General features: G+C 36.1%; 1 protein-coding gene across 2 annotated transcripts in view; it reads right to left on the bottom strand.

Moving 5' to 3' along the window:
- Positions 1 to 16,768, bottom strand: part of NLK (nemo like kinase) — a 157,971-nt gene that overhangs the window by 48,000 nt on the left and 93,203 nt on the right. For both annotated transcript variants that reach the window (XR_003116252.1, XM_025363136.1), the window contains exon 3: positions 13,414 to 13,469. Coding sequence is in view for 1 of the 2 variants with exons in the window: in XM_025363136.1 (XP_025218921.1) it covers positions 13,414 to 13,469 (56 nt within the window). In the remaining variant the exon portion in view is untranslated. The remainder of the gene's footprint in view (positions 1 to 13,413; positions 13,470 to 16,768) is intronic.

The raw sequence follows: 16,768 nt of genomic DNA, 5'->3' as shown, positions 1-16,768 counted from the left end.
CTAATTACTGTAAGAAGTAAGTCCCATTATGGGTTCCCATTATATAGATGAGCAAAGAGGTTTAGCGAGGTAAAGAAATTAATCAAAGGTCTTAGCGAGCGTGCAGTGGACATGGCACTAGATCACAGCCCTTGTTCTTGTACTCTGTCCTTCAAAAGATAAAGCAAACTTCAAAAATAGAAAACTAAAGGAAGAGGTAACAACAAAACAATTCTACTTTAGAGGGAGAAGGCCTGGAAATTGATTTTAAATGAGGAGTTAACAGGTTCAGCAGTGGGAGGTGGTGTGTTTGTTGTAGGCTTTGGAATCAAAACGACCAAGGTTAGAATCTTGACTCTGCCACTTAGTAGCCTGATAACATTAGGCAAGTTAAATAACTTCTCTGAGTCTGTTTCTGCATTTATAAAACAGGTACAGGGACACCTACTACACAGAGTTACTGCTAGGATTTAGAATCACATATAAATGCCTGGCACACAGAAAATGAATTAGGTGGTAGCTGCTATCATCATCATCATCATCATTATATGAGGGAGGAGGGGAAATGAGTTTTTTTTACACATCAATACATGCTAGGTGGTATGCCAAATGTTCTACATATGTTAATTCATTTATTCCTTAAAAATAGCTCTGTAAGAATATCATCTCCATTACCATTGAGGAAACTGAGGCTTAGGGAGGAGTATCAAATAACTTTTTGAAAGTAAAAAAGCTAGTAAGTGGAGGAAAAAAATCAGGATTTGAACTCAGTGCTGCCTAATATCAAAGTCCATAGGCTTTTTCAAAATGTATGATTGTGCCTCTATTTCTTTCCAACATTCTCTCCAGGGAAAAAAACAAAAGAATATAAGGAACAAAGAAATTGGTGACCACTCAAAAAAGCTCCTTTTGGCCTGGTACAGTGGCTCATGCCTGTAATCCCAGCACTTTGGAAGGCTGAGATGGGTGGATCACCTGAGATCAGGAGTTCAAGACCAGCCTGGCCAACACGGTGAAACTCTGTCTCTACTAAAAAATACAAAAATTAGCCAGGTGTGGTTGCAGGCACCTGTAATCCCAGTTAGGAGGCTGAGGCAAGAGAATCCCTTGAACCCTGGAGGCAGAGGCTGCAGCGAGCCGAGATCATGCCACTGAACTCCAGCCTGGGGTGACAGAGTGAGACTCTGTCTTTTAAAAAAAAAAAAAAAAAAAAAAAAAAAAAGCTCCTTTAAGCCACTGTGATCTCAAAAGGAAAGACTAGGTAATCTCAAAAGTATATCACCATTGAAGAAGGAGAAAAACTTTATTCACTTTTTATTAATGTGGTCTCATGCAGGGTTTTTGGCATCAAAAACATGTCCATGACAGGCACATTCCTTTAGAGTTTACTCATTCATTCATATAAGGACAAAAAGCCCTTTCTTAGACCAAGAAAGGTTTCCTACAGGACACATTTTTGACAGATGGGAACTTGAGGGAACAATTAAAAGTACTAGTTTCTGTGAGACCTCTGAGAACCTTCACACAGGGTAACTCCTGGTTTTGGTAAAGGGTTAATAACCTGAAGGGTTTCTTAGTCTTGAGCTCAGGGTGATAAATATTACCTATCAGATTAATATTCTTCATATTTAACTCTAATTACAGAAAAATATTAATATCCTATAACTGATTAAAGTCCCCATATCCCCCCAAAACAAAAGCACACATTAAAAACCCCAAAACTTTGCTTACTCATGCAAATCATATTTTCTTCGGGAAAAAAAATACCACTTCAACCTGATCCTATTTTCTACCATCTGGTTCTCCTGCCACCTCTAAGTGAGGTAAACTATCAATTAAACATATAATTTTTAAACCCACTGCCAAAGATACAATTCAATATTTTTGATTAATACTTAATAATGACAGGCACAGAATATGTAGAGAGCAAAATAATATCAGCAGTACATACATAAACTGTACACTGGCTAAAATTCAGATTTGTGCTAGTGTGCTATAAGTCTATTAAGTTTCCTGAGGTACTGCTCTCAAATAAATTCGGTTGATAGCAGGAGACTCAGCTGGTCTATGAAGTGCCTAAAAGCCCCACTGATTCTCCATTTCCTCCAATTATGGCAAGTCTGATACATTTAGTGGCTTCTGAAACCTCTAGGTCTCCACGAAACACATGCCTCCTGGTGTCTAGCAACCTTAAAAAATAAAGTCAACACAGTGGGACATGACAAAAAGATGAAATAAATACAGTCCCATGAGCTTCGCTAAACTCTCACACCTGAATTAAATATGTCAAGAGGCTAATAATCAGAAGGTTAACCAGAAGGTTAAGCAGTTCAGGAGAATGATAATGGGGTTATGAGGCTTTTCAGAAGCTCAAATTAAGTGTGACTTTGTTGTTATTCAATATTACCGTCTAACAGTTGGGAGCACTGACAGCATTTCATTCCCACCAGCTGGGAAGTTTTAGAGATATATTTATTTTTTAATGGAGAGGTGAAAAGACTAGATTCAAGCTTTAGTTTTTTTTTTTTTTTTTTTTTTTTTGGCTTCACTTGGAACACAGGTGTTTCAAAGAGCTAGCGTGAATAAGTTGTTCCAACTATAGTGACTCTCTTCAAAGCAGAGAGGAAAAAAAATCCAGCTGTTGAGTTTGAACTTTAAACAATTCTTTAAAACAATCTCAGGATTTGCTATACACTAAAGCCTAAGTAATCGTTATGCAGACAGGAAGGCCTTTTAAATGAACTAAAAGAGGTGATGTGACTTTCACTACAGGGCATCGTAAGGGGAGTGGTCCTTGGGATCTCAGGCTGAAGGAGAAAATTATGTCGTGTATAGATGGAGGCCAATTTTCCATCTTCCCATGTTCAGGCCTGCCAACATACTATGACTTACATTTTTTATACCTTTCAGAAAAAAAAGAGGAAAAATAAAGCTGATTCATTACACAGCATTTAGAGAGTCAATAAGAACTGGGAGAATTTACAAAGTATTAAAAATAAATGCTTACTAATGACAAGGTGTTGTGTAAGTATGTCATAATAAAGCACTGCTGAATAAACACTTGATAACAGACTCCTAACCACTGTGGACAGTTCAAATTGTGCTTATAAAAAAGTTGTGATACTGTCTTATGTAAAAAAACTATCAGGTCAAAAGCTTTTGCCATCTAGAGTTCAGAAGGACAGTGGGCTGGCTTCCCTGCTCAACTGAAGTCTGAGAACATATTTAATGTTCCAAGTGCAATGAGCTACTGATGTTGTATGATGTTCTAATGATGTGTTAAAAACTTTCAGATAGCAAAATAAAGGTATTTACTTGGTTTATCTGAGTTGGGAAAAGAAAATGGGAACGTGTTGTATCAAATTATTTCCTACAGAATGAATACGGACAGAAAGCTTTGAAAACCCTACTTTAATTCCTAAACTCTCTACTGATTTCAGATAGTGGAAACTTAATCATTCTTTCTTCATTTAATATGGACAGAAACTAATGCTAAGCCAGATTACAAAAAAAGAAATCTTACAATATTAAATATTTATCAAGTAGGTCCCATATGGGTCAAAGGTTCTACAATCCTTTTTCAAAACTTTTCATCTTCGGCTGGGCACGGTGGCTCATGCCTGTAATCCCAGCACTTTGGGAGGCCGAGGCAGGTGGATCATGAGGTCAGGAGATCGAGAATATCCTGGCCAAAATGGTGAAACCCTGTCTCTATTAAAAATACAAAAATTAGCCAGGCATGGTGGCATGTGCCTGTAGTCCCAGTTACTCAGGAGGCTGAGGCAGGAGAATCACTTGAACCCGGGAGGTGGAGGTTGCAGTGAGATGAGATCATGTCACTGTACTTCAGCCTGGGCGACAGAGCGAGACTCCGTCTCAAAAAAAAAAAAAAAGTTTTCATCTTCAATGTGATATATATTGGAACAAATATGAGTCAGGTGACTTTTCCAAAAGACACAGTAAATTTGGTTTAATAAACTGTAGTACATAGAAGCCCAAGCCTGGCCCCCTCAAGCCATAGATTCTCTTATATGACAAGTACATGAATGACAGTTAAAACATGCTTAAGTGATAACATGGTTAAGCACTTTAAGCACTAACATGCTTAGGCACCTTAAACACAAATTCTGAAATCCTGCCATTCCTGTCTGAAAAAAGAATCTACAGCCATAAATGTGTGAGACTTAATAAAATCTCTCTGCTCACATTTTTGTTTTCTTCCAAAATCAGGTGCACAGCGGAAGGAAATTTCAACCTAGTACTCAGATATGAAACTGGCTGATCTGAAATAAAAGTGAAGGCATTGAATAGTGTGGATAATGACAATCTGGTTTACAGATATGGTTGATTTCAAACAATGCTTTCCACATGAAAGAAAAACAACAATGTGTCACAGAGAGAATTGTGTTCTCTTGTAACAAATGGTCAGCCTTAAATCTCATCATCTTCTCTGCAACAAAAAGCATGGGAGCCTTTGCAACTAGAAAAAAATCGGTGTGCTTCAATTAGAATCACTGACCTTTTCTGAAGCATGCCTGTGCTTCTCTATAGAAATCAATGGAATAAAAGGTCATGTTGTTAAAACGTTTGAATACGACAATCTCTTTCCCAGGCAAAGGCAGATTCCTTTTCTTTGTAAAGTAACAAATTTGTTGTATAGAATGTCAAAAATTAAAACTACCTCAGTTGTAATTTAAAACTGACTTAAAAAAAAAATCAATCCAATCACCAGAAAAAAAAGAAAAAAGCGGGAAAGCTGTCATTCTGTTACAGTCCATAAGATCTGTCAGATGAGTTTTCACTAAGGCTATAACCATGTATGTAATAAAACAAGAAGAGCATTCTAGAGAAAATGATGTTATTTCGAACTTCAGCTCTCTCCTTTAGAAACTGGTCTGGAGAAGGCAAGGCAAGCTCTGTGTCTGTCAAACATAGATGGTAGAGACTGGTGATTAATCTTCCACCATCATAACCCTCCAAAGCAAATGAACATGTACACAAACCCAGAGATTAAGAGCTGAGGAACAGAAGCCAAAGTGACTGGAATGTCACTGTTTTTCGGAGTATAAAAAACCATATTTGAAAGAGGAGCCTCTACATAGATTAGGAACATTTTACTGTATCAATTTCTTCATTCATGAAGAGAAAGGGCAAATTCTTCAATTATCTCTCAATGCATTCAGAAGGTAAGGGATGAACGTTATCAGTCATATAACTTCATTGTCCTTCTTACTGCCAATACAATGAATATCAACACTTCCTCCAAAAGACAATGAACCCTCAAATTAGACCCGAGTAACCTTTCCTTAACAGGTCTGAGAAACTTACGTCCATGTCCAGACAATTTGGTGTCAAATGTCCTTCTGCCCAACAGAATGAGAGCATTTACTCCAGTATGATCTATTATAAAGCTGCACAAATGTCATTAAAACCTGAGAGCAGACTGCTACCAGTGTTACAAGTCTCTAAACACACCAATCTACAGATGCTAGTCCTTACCTAGCCAGTGTTACCCATCACCAGTGTAGCTCATTTGTGCTCGGAGATTTTAAAAGACAAAGTTACTAAAAGAAACAGTTCGGAAGAACAGAGAAGATTCAAAATAAACAGAGAACAAAAATCTACAAGAAAAGTTTAGGAAAAGTATATCAAAGAGTCTGTTTCTGAGTACTTTTTATGGGAACTGAGAAGAGATGAAATAAAATGGTGGTCCATTTAAAAGGATCTCCCTCCTCTGTCTAGACAGATGATACAACATAGTATCTAATACATTTGTTCACAGTACCCACTTTCTACTTCTTACAGAAGGAATATTAGATTATCCACTTAGTTGTACCATCTATTAGCACTGTTTCATATTGTTATTTAATTAGAAAAGCTATGCAAAAAGGGTTACACAGACCCATGAACAGGAATTAGACATGGATTAAAATTTTGTGGAAAAATGAGAGTGTTACTAGAAATACTGAAAATATACTTATCCTACTAATATGTAATTGTTCTTATATGAATTGATGCTGGAAGGACTACTGAACATGTTTTATTCTATGAAAATTATTAAGTTGCAGGTAAGTCTTCCAAGCTCTTTTTTGGGGGGTGGAGTAGGGGAGTAGAGAAGGAGTGCAGGGCATTTTTTTTTTTTTTTATCCATAAGATAATTTGTTTAATGTCTCTATTGTAAAATTGATTACTCTGGTACTATAATTATTTGAAAACTGTCTATCATCTCTATTACACCATGAACTCCTTAAAGGTGATGGCAACAACCATATTTTGAATTACCTGCTGGTACATCTTTGCTGAGGATAAAGTTAGAAAGGGCATAAAACAAACATTGAGCATCATGAAAAACCATCTGGGAAGATGCCAAACATCCTTCTGTTCTTCTTTCACGACAGTCACTGCCTCTCAGCTCCAACAGTCAGGTCCTTGTTATGGTGTTTTTAAAAAATTACGTTAAAATACACACAAAATTGATCATTTAATCATGTTTCAGTGTGCAATTCAGTGGTATTAAGCACATTCACAATGTTGTGCAACCATCGGCACTATTTCCAGAACCTTTCCATTATCAAATACAAACTCCTTGTTAAGTTTTTAAAGTACACTTCTGATTCTGTTATTCTTCATCACAAAAATCTTTCATTGGGGCCCAATGTCAACTGAATAAAGACCACTTTCCTTAGTTCAACATTCAAAATCCCCCATGACTTGGCCCAACCTAGCTTAATTTCTCATTATTTCTGCATATCAAACTCTGGTCAACTAGATGATTTACTATTCCCTAATAATGCTCCTGATAGTCTCACCATCTGGAATATCCATCCTCTTAAATGCTACCTGTCCAAATTCTTCTCATCCATCAATGCTCATCTGAAATGTCTTTTCTCCACACAATTTCCCTATGGTTTTTTTCTGCTTGAAGTAGTCTCTCCTTTTAAAGTCCCACACCACCTTACTATATTCTTTTGGCACATTCTACCACACATGTTAGTTATCCCTTTACATCTCATCTCATCTCCCCCCCATTGATTATAGTATCTTCCTTGCAGGAAAGCATTAAGAGGCAGCAGAGCATGGTGGGTTGAGAGTACTCCTGGCCCACTGGACTATACAATACGGGTTCAAATCACAGCTCTGTTACTTCTATGTGACCTCGGACAAGTTATTTACCTCTCTGAGCTACAGTTTCTTCATCTATAAATTGGAGATATGAATAAAGTATTTAGGATAGCATCTCACATATTACATTTTTAAAATTAAAATAAATGAACAATGCATCTTTGTATTTATCCCAGAGGTTAGTACAATGTCATATATAATAGTAGTGCTAAAGGTTTGGCTGAATGAATAAGCAAGGTTAACCAGATACTGACAAAAATGGTGGTTAGGTCAGGAATTTATCTGTTCCTGGATTGTTCTATCAACCTTTCTTGGTTTTTCCTTTCTTTAAATTTCTGTTCTAGGCTTCAGAGATAAGAAGAAAGGATCAGTGATAGTGGGTAAGTGAAAGTTTTTTTGTTTTAAATCATCAAATGTTTTTCTAGTAATTCAGTGGGAAACTAAAATGGGGGAGAGTAAAAATGAGAACCCCTCAGGATACTTTGCTCTCAGGATACTTTGGTTCTTTTGTTTTTTTGGTGGGGAGATGGAGTCTCTCTCTGTCACTTAGGCTGGAGTGCAGTGGCACGATCACTGCAATCTTCACCTCCTGGGTTCAAGAGATTCTCCCGCCTCAGCCTCCTGAGTAGCTGGGATTACTGGCACACACCACCAAACCCGGCTAATTTTTGTATTTTTAGTAGAGACAGGGTTTCACCATGTTGGTCAGACAGGTCGTGAGCTCCTGACCTCAAGTGATCCACCCACCTCGGCCTCCCAAAGTGCTGGGATTACAGGCATGGGCTACCATGCCTGGCCAGTTCTTTTCTATCATTATACTTTCCAACCTATATTATTGTCATTATTTATGGGACTGTATCCTCCACTAGATTATAAACCTGGACCAGAAATCATCTATTAGTTCATTTACCAAATATTTATTTTGTACCTACTTTATGTCAGGCACTGTTCTAAGTACTGGTAATGTAACAATGAATAAAACAGACAGAATGTCTTGAATCTGGAAACATAGTTGATGCTTATGTTTATGGAATAAATGAACGGGAAGTTCTTACAATATGGGAATCTTCAGAGCTGCCAGGATATAAATTTCTGGTCCTTAGTAGTACCATTATTGAAGAAAGAGTACACTTACATAAGCATATATGCATTTTGTTTCCATTGTTCTTAGTTTTTCAATGACTCCTAAGATTCCCTGAGGGTTATACAGCTATTTCAAAGCACTAGAGACTCTTACTGGCTGCAATGGACACATAGGTTTCCTCAGTCTTTATGACAAGAGATTCCTATTTAAAACACTGCCTGCACAGGCAAAACCCATCATACAAACAGTGACACTTCTGAGAGTGAGAACCTCACAATAATTATGCCAGAACATCAAGTAAAATCCGAGACCGTCTCAACAAACCAGTGTGTACGGACACTCCACTAGACCTCTCATTTCCACTGAGAATGTAATTGCTTCTAGCATAGAAGACTCACACCACCCATGTTCATCTTCATAAAATGCTAAGTTATGCTTCAAGTCAAAAATAAGCTTTTCCCAAACCAAACCAAATTTTTATTTCCAACCCTGTAGGTAGCTAGTGCTTTCTGGGAAAGGGCCTGTAAATGTGCATTGTAGAGCATCCAGAATCCAAACTGAAGCATAATAAATTCCGTTTTCTAATCAAACAATTAGAACTGGTTTCTCTTGATTTAAATTTCAGTAGGCTCAAAGTAATTAAGTACCAAACTGTTTTTACACAGATTTCCAAATAGAAACTCAAAGTACAAAATGAAAAATGTAATCCTTTAAAAGCTAAAACATCAGCTCAGAAAAATACATAATCTTTAAAATTATTAAATAATATATTTCCTAGATAGATTAAAAACTATGAAGACAAAAAGTTAAAAGATACAGAGGTCATGATAGAAGTTATTGCTCCTTTCACATCTGACTTGTCTGTCCTACATCTGTTGAACCCTGTAGGCAGATTTACAAACACTTACAGTCTAGATATTGACTTTTTTTTGTTGCTTCAAGAAGTTATCTAAAAATGCCTGGTGTTTCAAAATCCACACTAAATTTTTGGGGAGCATGATGTAATAATTTTATTACAGTTTCAATTTCTTTAGGAAATACATGATTAACCGCAGACACTATACACCGATACTCTTACTTCACATTTGATTATACCAAAACGCACATAGAACTCAAATTTTCTAAAATTATATTAACTATTATATTAGGTTTAAAAGCGCCTGCTGGTTTAAAATGTTTGTCTATTAAAACTTGAATATGTGATATATATCCCAACTTTTCTAATCTTAGAAAAAGTGTAATGATGTGGTACTTTATGTACAGTGGATAATTACTTAGGATTATTTATTTTCCCTCACAACTTAATATAAATATATATTTTTGACTCGATGTACTGACCCATTCAACTAAGTATTAAAAAACTCATTAGATGTATAACAATATACTAACAACTTGCCTAAAACAACAGAACTTCATACAGACCTCAAAATAGTTTCTTAAAAGCATAATTCCAGGATCACTTATTTAAAATTCAAAATATTACCTACTCTAAAATCTGTAGACACAATAATCCTCCAAATTAAAAAACATCTAAAACCATTTGTAATGTGTATGCCATATTTCGGAGATACTACAGAGGGAGCTGCTGACATAGATAATATAGTATGCTGAATTCATATAGTAACTTGAGGTCCTATTAATCTTTAATATTTTTAAGTTTTAGGTAATAGGTTTTTTATTTTTCAAGGAGAAAAAAGAGAGTAAGGAAACTGAGGAATTTTTTTTTTTTTTTTTTTGCTTCGGCTACAACCAATTTATTTGTATCAAAAACACAGGACACATGGCCAGGCACAGGGGCTCATGCCTGTAATCCCAGCACTTTGGGAGGCCAAGGCGGGCAGATCACCTGTGGTCAGGAGTTCAAGACCAGCCTGGCCAACATGGTGAAACCTCGTCTGTACTAAAAATACAAAATTAGCCAGGCATGGTGGCGTGCACCTGTAATCCCAGCTACTTGGGAGGCTGAGGCAGGAGAATCTCTTGAACCCAGGAGGTGGAGTAAGCCGAGATTGTGCCATTGCATTCCAGCCTGGGCAACAAAGAGTGAAACTCCGTCTCAAAACAAAACAAAGGACACAGAAAACTCTCCCATTTAGGACACTAAAAGAATCAGCAGCGAAGGCAGAGCATATACGTAACTAAGGTATTTCTTACATTTTCATTTAATAGTTGTTCTATAATACAACTTTTCAGTATCCTGTACTCCAAGCTAAACCATTCCTTCCTAAAAAGTCTTTATAATCCTGTGGCCGCTATAGGTATGATTCCTTTTTATGTTGAAAGGATTCAGTTTTTTCCAATCGACACCATTACTGGAAAACGCTTACCTTTTTTCTAGGCATGCTTCTACATATAGCTAAGAATTATAAGGCAGAAAACAGAAGACTACTGAAGTTTAGGTTTGAAAGATTTGATTTTTCCATCTGTAGTCAGTTAATTACTGTGAGAGTAACGAGTCAAATTTTTAACCTGAAGTTAAAAAATTAAGTGATATGACAGGATGAAATAAAGTAAAACATTTAAGTAAATGGTATACCAGAGGGTTCCATGAATATTTTATGACAAAGGCTCTTTACTTAAACATCTATGAACAATTTTGAGGAGGAAAATTTCAAAGAAACATTCTAACTGATGAAATGGATTGAAATTTGCTACCAACAGCTACTAAGCCACCTATATCGCTCATGGTTTTAAACCATAACTATGCTAACTTTCCCTCTGTTATTTGAAATAATGATGAATCAAACATCTCCTGGACTCAATTAAATTATGGCCAATAATAACAAGTGATTGAGAACTCTTATCTTACAGAAGCACATACACAGTTTTCAAACCAAGTACCAAAATTAATGCCTGATATAAACAATACGTGCCTGAACTATAAGGTAAAAAATGGATATAATGAATTAACTAAGTGTTCAATGAAGAGAACCTAAATATATTTGGCTTTTATTCAATATACCCATATTCACCAATTAACTTACATAGAAACATTCTTCCCTCCCATATGGCCTATGTGCAGTAAAGGGTTAACTCGGCAGACCTGGGCTGTCCAAACCCTGCCCATTCCAAAACTCTTCAAGACTGGCCCCGGACTTTTGGGAAATAACCTTGGGTCACTGCAATATCCACCTGATAATAGTATCTTAGTATACCTGGGGCTTTGGCCATGCCAGATAGTTTATGTTAACAATATGATACATGGTGAATACCTGTCTTTGCCTGGGCCTTGGGCTATGCTGTATTAGTTTGACCTCTGGAGGGGAAGGGAAAAAGGAGGGCTGGAGACTGAGCAGCTAAGGTCACTCACATGGGTGCTTCATGCCTATATGACTGACCCACAATAAAAACCCTGAACACCAAGGCTCAGGTAAACTTCCCTGGTTGGCAACACTTGCCCATGTTGTCATATATCATTGCTGGGAGAATTAAGCACTGTCCATGCAACTACATTGGGAAAGGACAAATGGAACTTCATGCCAGACTCTCTAAATTGTTTTCCTTTCTTGATTTTAGTCTGTATCTTTTTTGCTATAATAAACTGTAACCATGAGAATAACAGACCTCCTGGGCTCAGCTGATCCTTCTGCCTCAGCCTCTCGAGTGGCTGGGACAACAGGCATGTGCCACTACACCCAGCAAATTTTTTTTTTTTTTGTAATTTTGGTAGAGACAAGGCCTTGCTATGTTGCCCAGGCTGGTCTCCAACTCCTGGGCTCAGGCGATCTGCCCACCCTGCCTCAGCCTCCCAAAGTGCTGGGATTACACGTGTGAGCCACTGTGCCCAGCCATATTACTTTTTATTTTTTATTATTATTTTTTCAAATATTTTCCATTCATGGATGCAGTCTCACATCTATGGAGGGCTGACTAGCATTCAAGAGCTTTTGGTTTAAAAGATCAAAACATCCCAGCAGTGTTGATCAGTGACAATTCTATTACCATATAAGATTTCCCAAATCCTTAGCCAGCTTAGTTATCTTGGGAAGCTCTTAATTGTTCCTATTTTCTCAGGAAGTTATCAAAGATAACAACCTCATATGGAATTACCTACCCCCTGTGTAAGAATGAGATTTTCATTACCTCACTGCTGAATCAGAAAAAGTATCTCACTATTACATAGGTTTCCATTCTGAGTCATAGGTCTAAAGTATTAATAAAAAAGCCTAGAGTTTGAATAAACTGCATAATCATGAGCTTACCAAAATCAATGCCTTAGGATTTCCTGTCTTTTATTTAAAGTTTTACCAAGTTAAATGCGGAATGGAAACTGGTAACACTTTGCCCAGGAATGTCAGGGAGGTTAACTTATGTCTCAGTTTTTTTCATGCACAGTCCCAGGAGCTATTACCATGCATTATTTTATTATTACCATGGAGCTATCACCAGGCATTATTTTATCATTATTTTATAGTTCATTATTATTCACAATGTCTAACATACTATTTTTAAACATTAACAGTAGTAACAGGAGAACGTTAAGGGCTCTATCCTGAGAATCACATAGGTAAGGGCTGAAAGCAAGACTACATAGTCAGAATACCTGGAACCAAATCTCCATCCCCACACTTACTAACTCTGTGATCTTGGTCAATTTCTTACCTTTTGTGCCTCAATTTCCTCTTCTGTAACATGGGAATAATCATAATACCTTCCCCAGAGGATGTTTGTAGGATTAAATTAAACATATGTGTAAAGAGCTTAGAATTGTGCCTGGCATCTGATAAAAATTATATAAGTAAAGGCTATTAGGTCAATATCACCACTACCACCACCACCATTCTAAGGAACATAAGACAACTTAACTTACATTAATCCTGTAATTTTTATCTTACCCTAAGTGTTATAAAAAAGGGCAGTATTACTCTCTTAACTGACAGGCAGCTGTTGCATAGTGGTAAAAGCACTTCCCTGGGTTCTACTACAACAAAGCTGCCTCAATGGTTTCATCTGCAAAATGGGGATGGTAATAATCTATCTCATAAGGCTGTGTGGGGATTAAATATCTGTTCAGATGTTCTGTTCTGTGGCATCACCACATAGAATATGTTGATAATATTGAGCTCTGCCAGACACTTAGGATTTCAAAATTACCTGGTTCCAGGTACTCAATCACTTCTGCAAGGATGAGATTTAAAATACTTGAAGGCATGAACCCCAAAAGGTGCTAGAAGAACAAATTAATTTTAAAAATTGTCCCCTTCTTTCACATTCCCTGGTTAGGATACATTTCTTCAAAATAGTCAATGTGTGGAGGTTGGAGTATGTCAAGGGCAGAGAGTACCTGAGAAAAGGAAAAAAAAAGTCAAATTTAGAGAACTAAAAAGGAAACAAAATTCAACATAAAAGCAAGTAAATACTAACAACTCTTTAATGATTTAAAGCTTAGTTACAATTGCCCACTGAAAATTAAATTCATCTGTCAAGAAACACAGTCCTAAACATTAAGATGGATTTGTAAACTTACTATCCAAAAGACTTACACAATGAGAGAGGCAATTGGGTTACACCACATGCTACCAAAATCCCTGCACAGGAGAGAGTTTTTAAAATAAACGTCCTATTTTAAAGAATCAACGTTACACTAAAGAGTGTGAGGAGCCACATCTATCATTCATTCCTTTATTCCTCTGTTCAACAAACCTTTACTATGTGCATTCTACCTGTCAAGCACTAAGCTTTTAGATTATCCTGTTGAACAAAATAGGCATCATCTCTGCTCTCATGACTACAGAAGAGGTAAGCACTAAACAAACAAATAGTTACAGATATGTAATTACAACATCTATTACTATGGAGGAAAAATGTAAAGAAGGGTAGAGAGAAAAAGCTTCCCTGGGTAACACTACTCTAGAATTTGAAGGCTGAGTAGGAGTTGGTCGACGGGCAGGCAGTATAAAGACACTGAGGCAGATTCTAGAAACAGAAAAACCAGTGCTTATGGAATATAGAGGGTAGTAAGAAAATAGACTAACATAAAGTAGAAGAGGAAGGTATGAAATACACTACACAAAGTCTTTAAATCATACTAAGCATTTTTGATTTTATTCCAAGATTCTTGTAAGAAAAGAAGTCACTAGGGTGAGGAAAAAAGACTTTACGATGCAAGTCCTTTATAAAAGCAGCATAGTACCCGTGTAACTTCTGCCATCAAAACATAACAAACAAATCCCCTCCCAGCTGTCTTGCTAAGTTAATGAGAAATACCAAGCTCAAAGGACATGGAAGAAACTACTTAACAGGAAATAAATTGTGTGGTACCAGTTCAAATTTTATGATCTGTAGCTTAAATTTTTTTTTTTTTAATTATAGAGAACTTCAAACATATAAAAGTGGGCAGAATAGTATAAACAATACCCATGTAATCAATACCTGGCCTCAGTTATTCACACACATGAACATTTTTATTTCATCTCTATCCTTTACTCTCCCTATATAATTCTCAAGCATATACCAAACTTATTTCAGTCATAATCAGTATCTCTAATAAAAAAAAGTTTAAAATTACAATGATCAAATCTAAAATGTAAATGTTTAAAAACATCATCAAATATCCAGTTCTCAAATTTCCTATTTTCTCATATTAAAAAACAGTTTGTTAGTCTAAATCAGGAGCTAAATAAGATTTACATAGTATGATTGATAATCCAAAGGTTTCTCCACCATTTCTTTTTCATTTCCTCTTGCAATTTATGTGTAGAAGAAACTTGGTTCATTTTAAAGGTTATTCTTGTTTCAGTCAAGCATTTCTCACTATAAATTTTAAGCAAAAATTTATTTTATGAATTAAAGCCTATTGTAATGAAAAATTCTTCACTCACTTTAAAGCCAGTTAGAGGCTTTTAAATAGTTTAGATGTTTTTATAAGGAATATCTATCTTTCCTTTTGAATTAAAATGTTTATATTTAGAATTCTGGTATAAACAGAAAATAAGAGATTTTCCAGTTTCTTTGAAGAGTAATTTTTTTCATATGACAGATACATTATTTCATTTCTATGTATTTTTTAAACCTATAATTAGCCAGTTATATTTTTTAAACCAATAAATTCACATAAATTTCTCATTATGTGCTAGAACAATTTTTAACATGAATATCTGACAACTGAGGAAGGCAGTTAGAAATTAGTGTTTTACTTGACATCTTTTGGACTCTAAACTCTGTATCTGAGCAACACACATCCTGTCTAAGGGGGAAACAGAAAGCAATGAGTGACAGTGTCCATTATACAAAGCTATTTTACACTTCAAATCTATCTGCTATAATTAGAGGTTATCTAGAAGAAAGTGACAACCATACATTTTAAACCTTGATAGAGAAGAATGAGGCTTTCTTACTCCATATTTGATGAGGCCTTTTGTAAAAAAAGCCATATAAAATAGGGATAGACATTTGCACTACAGCATTTAGCTGTGATTGTTAGTTCGAAAGGTACAATATTTTAAACTATGCCTGGAATTTTTTTAAACGCCTGTTGTTTTATCCTCCTGCTCTTTCTACTCCAAAATGTTTATCAGAGGATGGCATTCTACAGTGCTTCTAGGTGGTAAAAACAGTATTTAGATCAGTAATGATCTAGGAATCTCAAAAGCACGTAAATGAGTAAGTGAGAAGGTATAGTGGCAGAGTTCGAAACTCCAGACTTCATTTAAATAGCTGGAGATCCTCTATAAACCCCAGTAATATTTGAGGGAATAAAGTACATGAGATTAGCCTTAAGATATAAATAGGTGGACGCTTATAAAGACTTTGGCTTGTAAAGAGCTGAAATATCCTCAAATACCACACTCTTCAAAGGATTTCAAATACAAAAAAAGCAAGCAAACTTGTCTAATTAAAACATGAATTAAAGTTATGTCTTTAAATGATAGTCATTGCCAAACACATTTCTTAACAGTGTCTCTGCACATTTCACAAATCTTTTAAGAAACATAAAAGCTCATTATGTTAGCTGCTTTTTAGGACTTTAACCTCCGTGATGTTAGAAGATTCACTATAAACTGGTTACATAAGAAAATAGCTTAGTTTCAGTCAGCCCTTTATCAATAAAATAATTAATTGCTGTGAATAATTGTCTCAATCCTAACTATAAAGACAAGAAATTTATCTGTTCATTCATAGAATCAACATTTATTGAGTTTCTACTCTGCCAAAGACTCAAAGACAATAATAAGACACCTATAAGGAAAACAGTTAAATCCCATTTAGCAAAGGAGCTACTCTTTTCTCACTCTCTCCCCACAACAGATTCTAGATTCTAAGTTTTTTTACGGTAGAGACTATATTATTATTTTTTATAGAGTTGTAGCATAAGGTATACAACATAAGGTATACAAATCCTGACTGTAACTTGATGAATTTTTATATACACACATATTTCCATGTAAATACCACCCAGGTTAAGAAATTAGGCATTTTAGCCCCTTTGCTTTTTTTTTTTTGAGACGGGAGTCTTGCTCTGTTGCCCAGGCTGGAGGGCAGTGGCATGACCTCGGCTCACTGCAACCTCTGCCTCCTAGATTCAAGCGATTCTCCTGCCTCAGCCTCCCAGGTAGCTGGGACTACAGGCATGCGCCACCACGC

Source organism: Theropithecus gelada, chromosome 16 (genome assembly GCF_003255815.1).
Source record: "Theropithecus gelada isolate Dixy chromosome 16, Tgel_1.0, whole genome shotgun sequence".
Lineage (NCBI taxonomy): Eukaryota > Metazoa > Chordata > Mammalia > Primates > Cercopithecidae > Theropithecus > Theropithecus gelada.
This window is presented reverse-complemented; position numbering and strand designations above follow the sequence as displayed.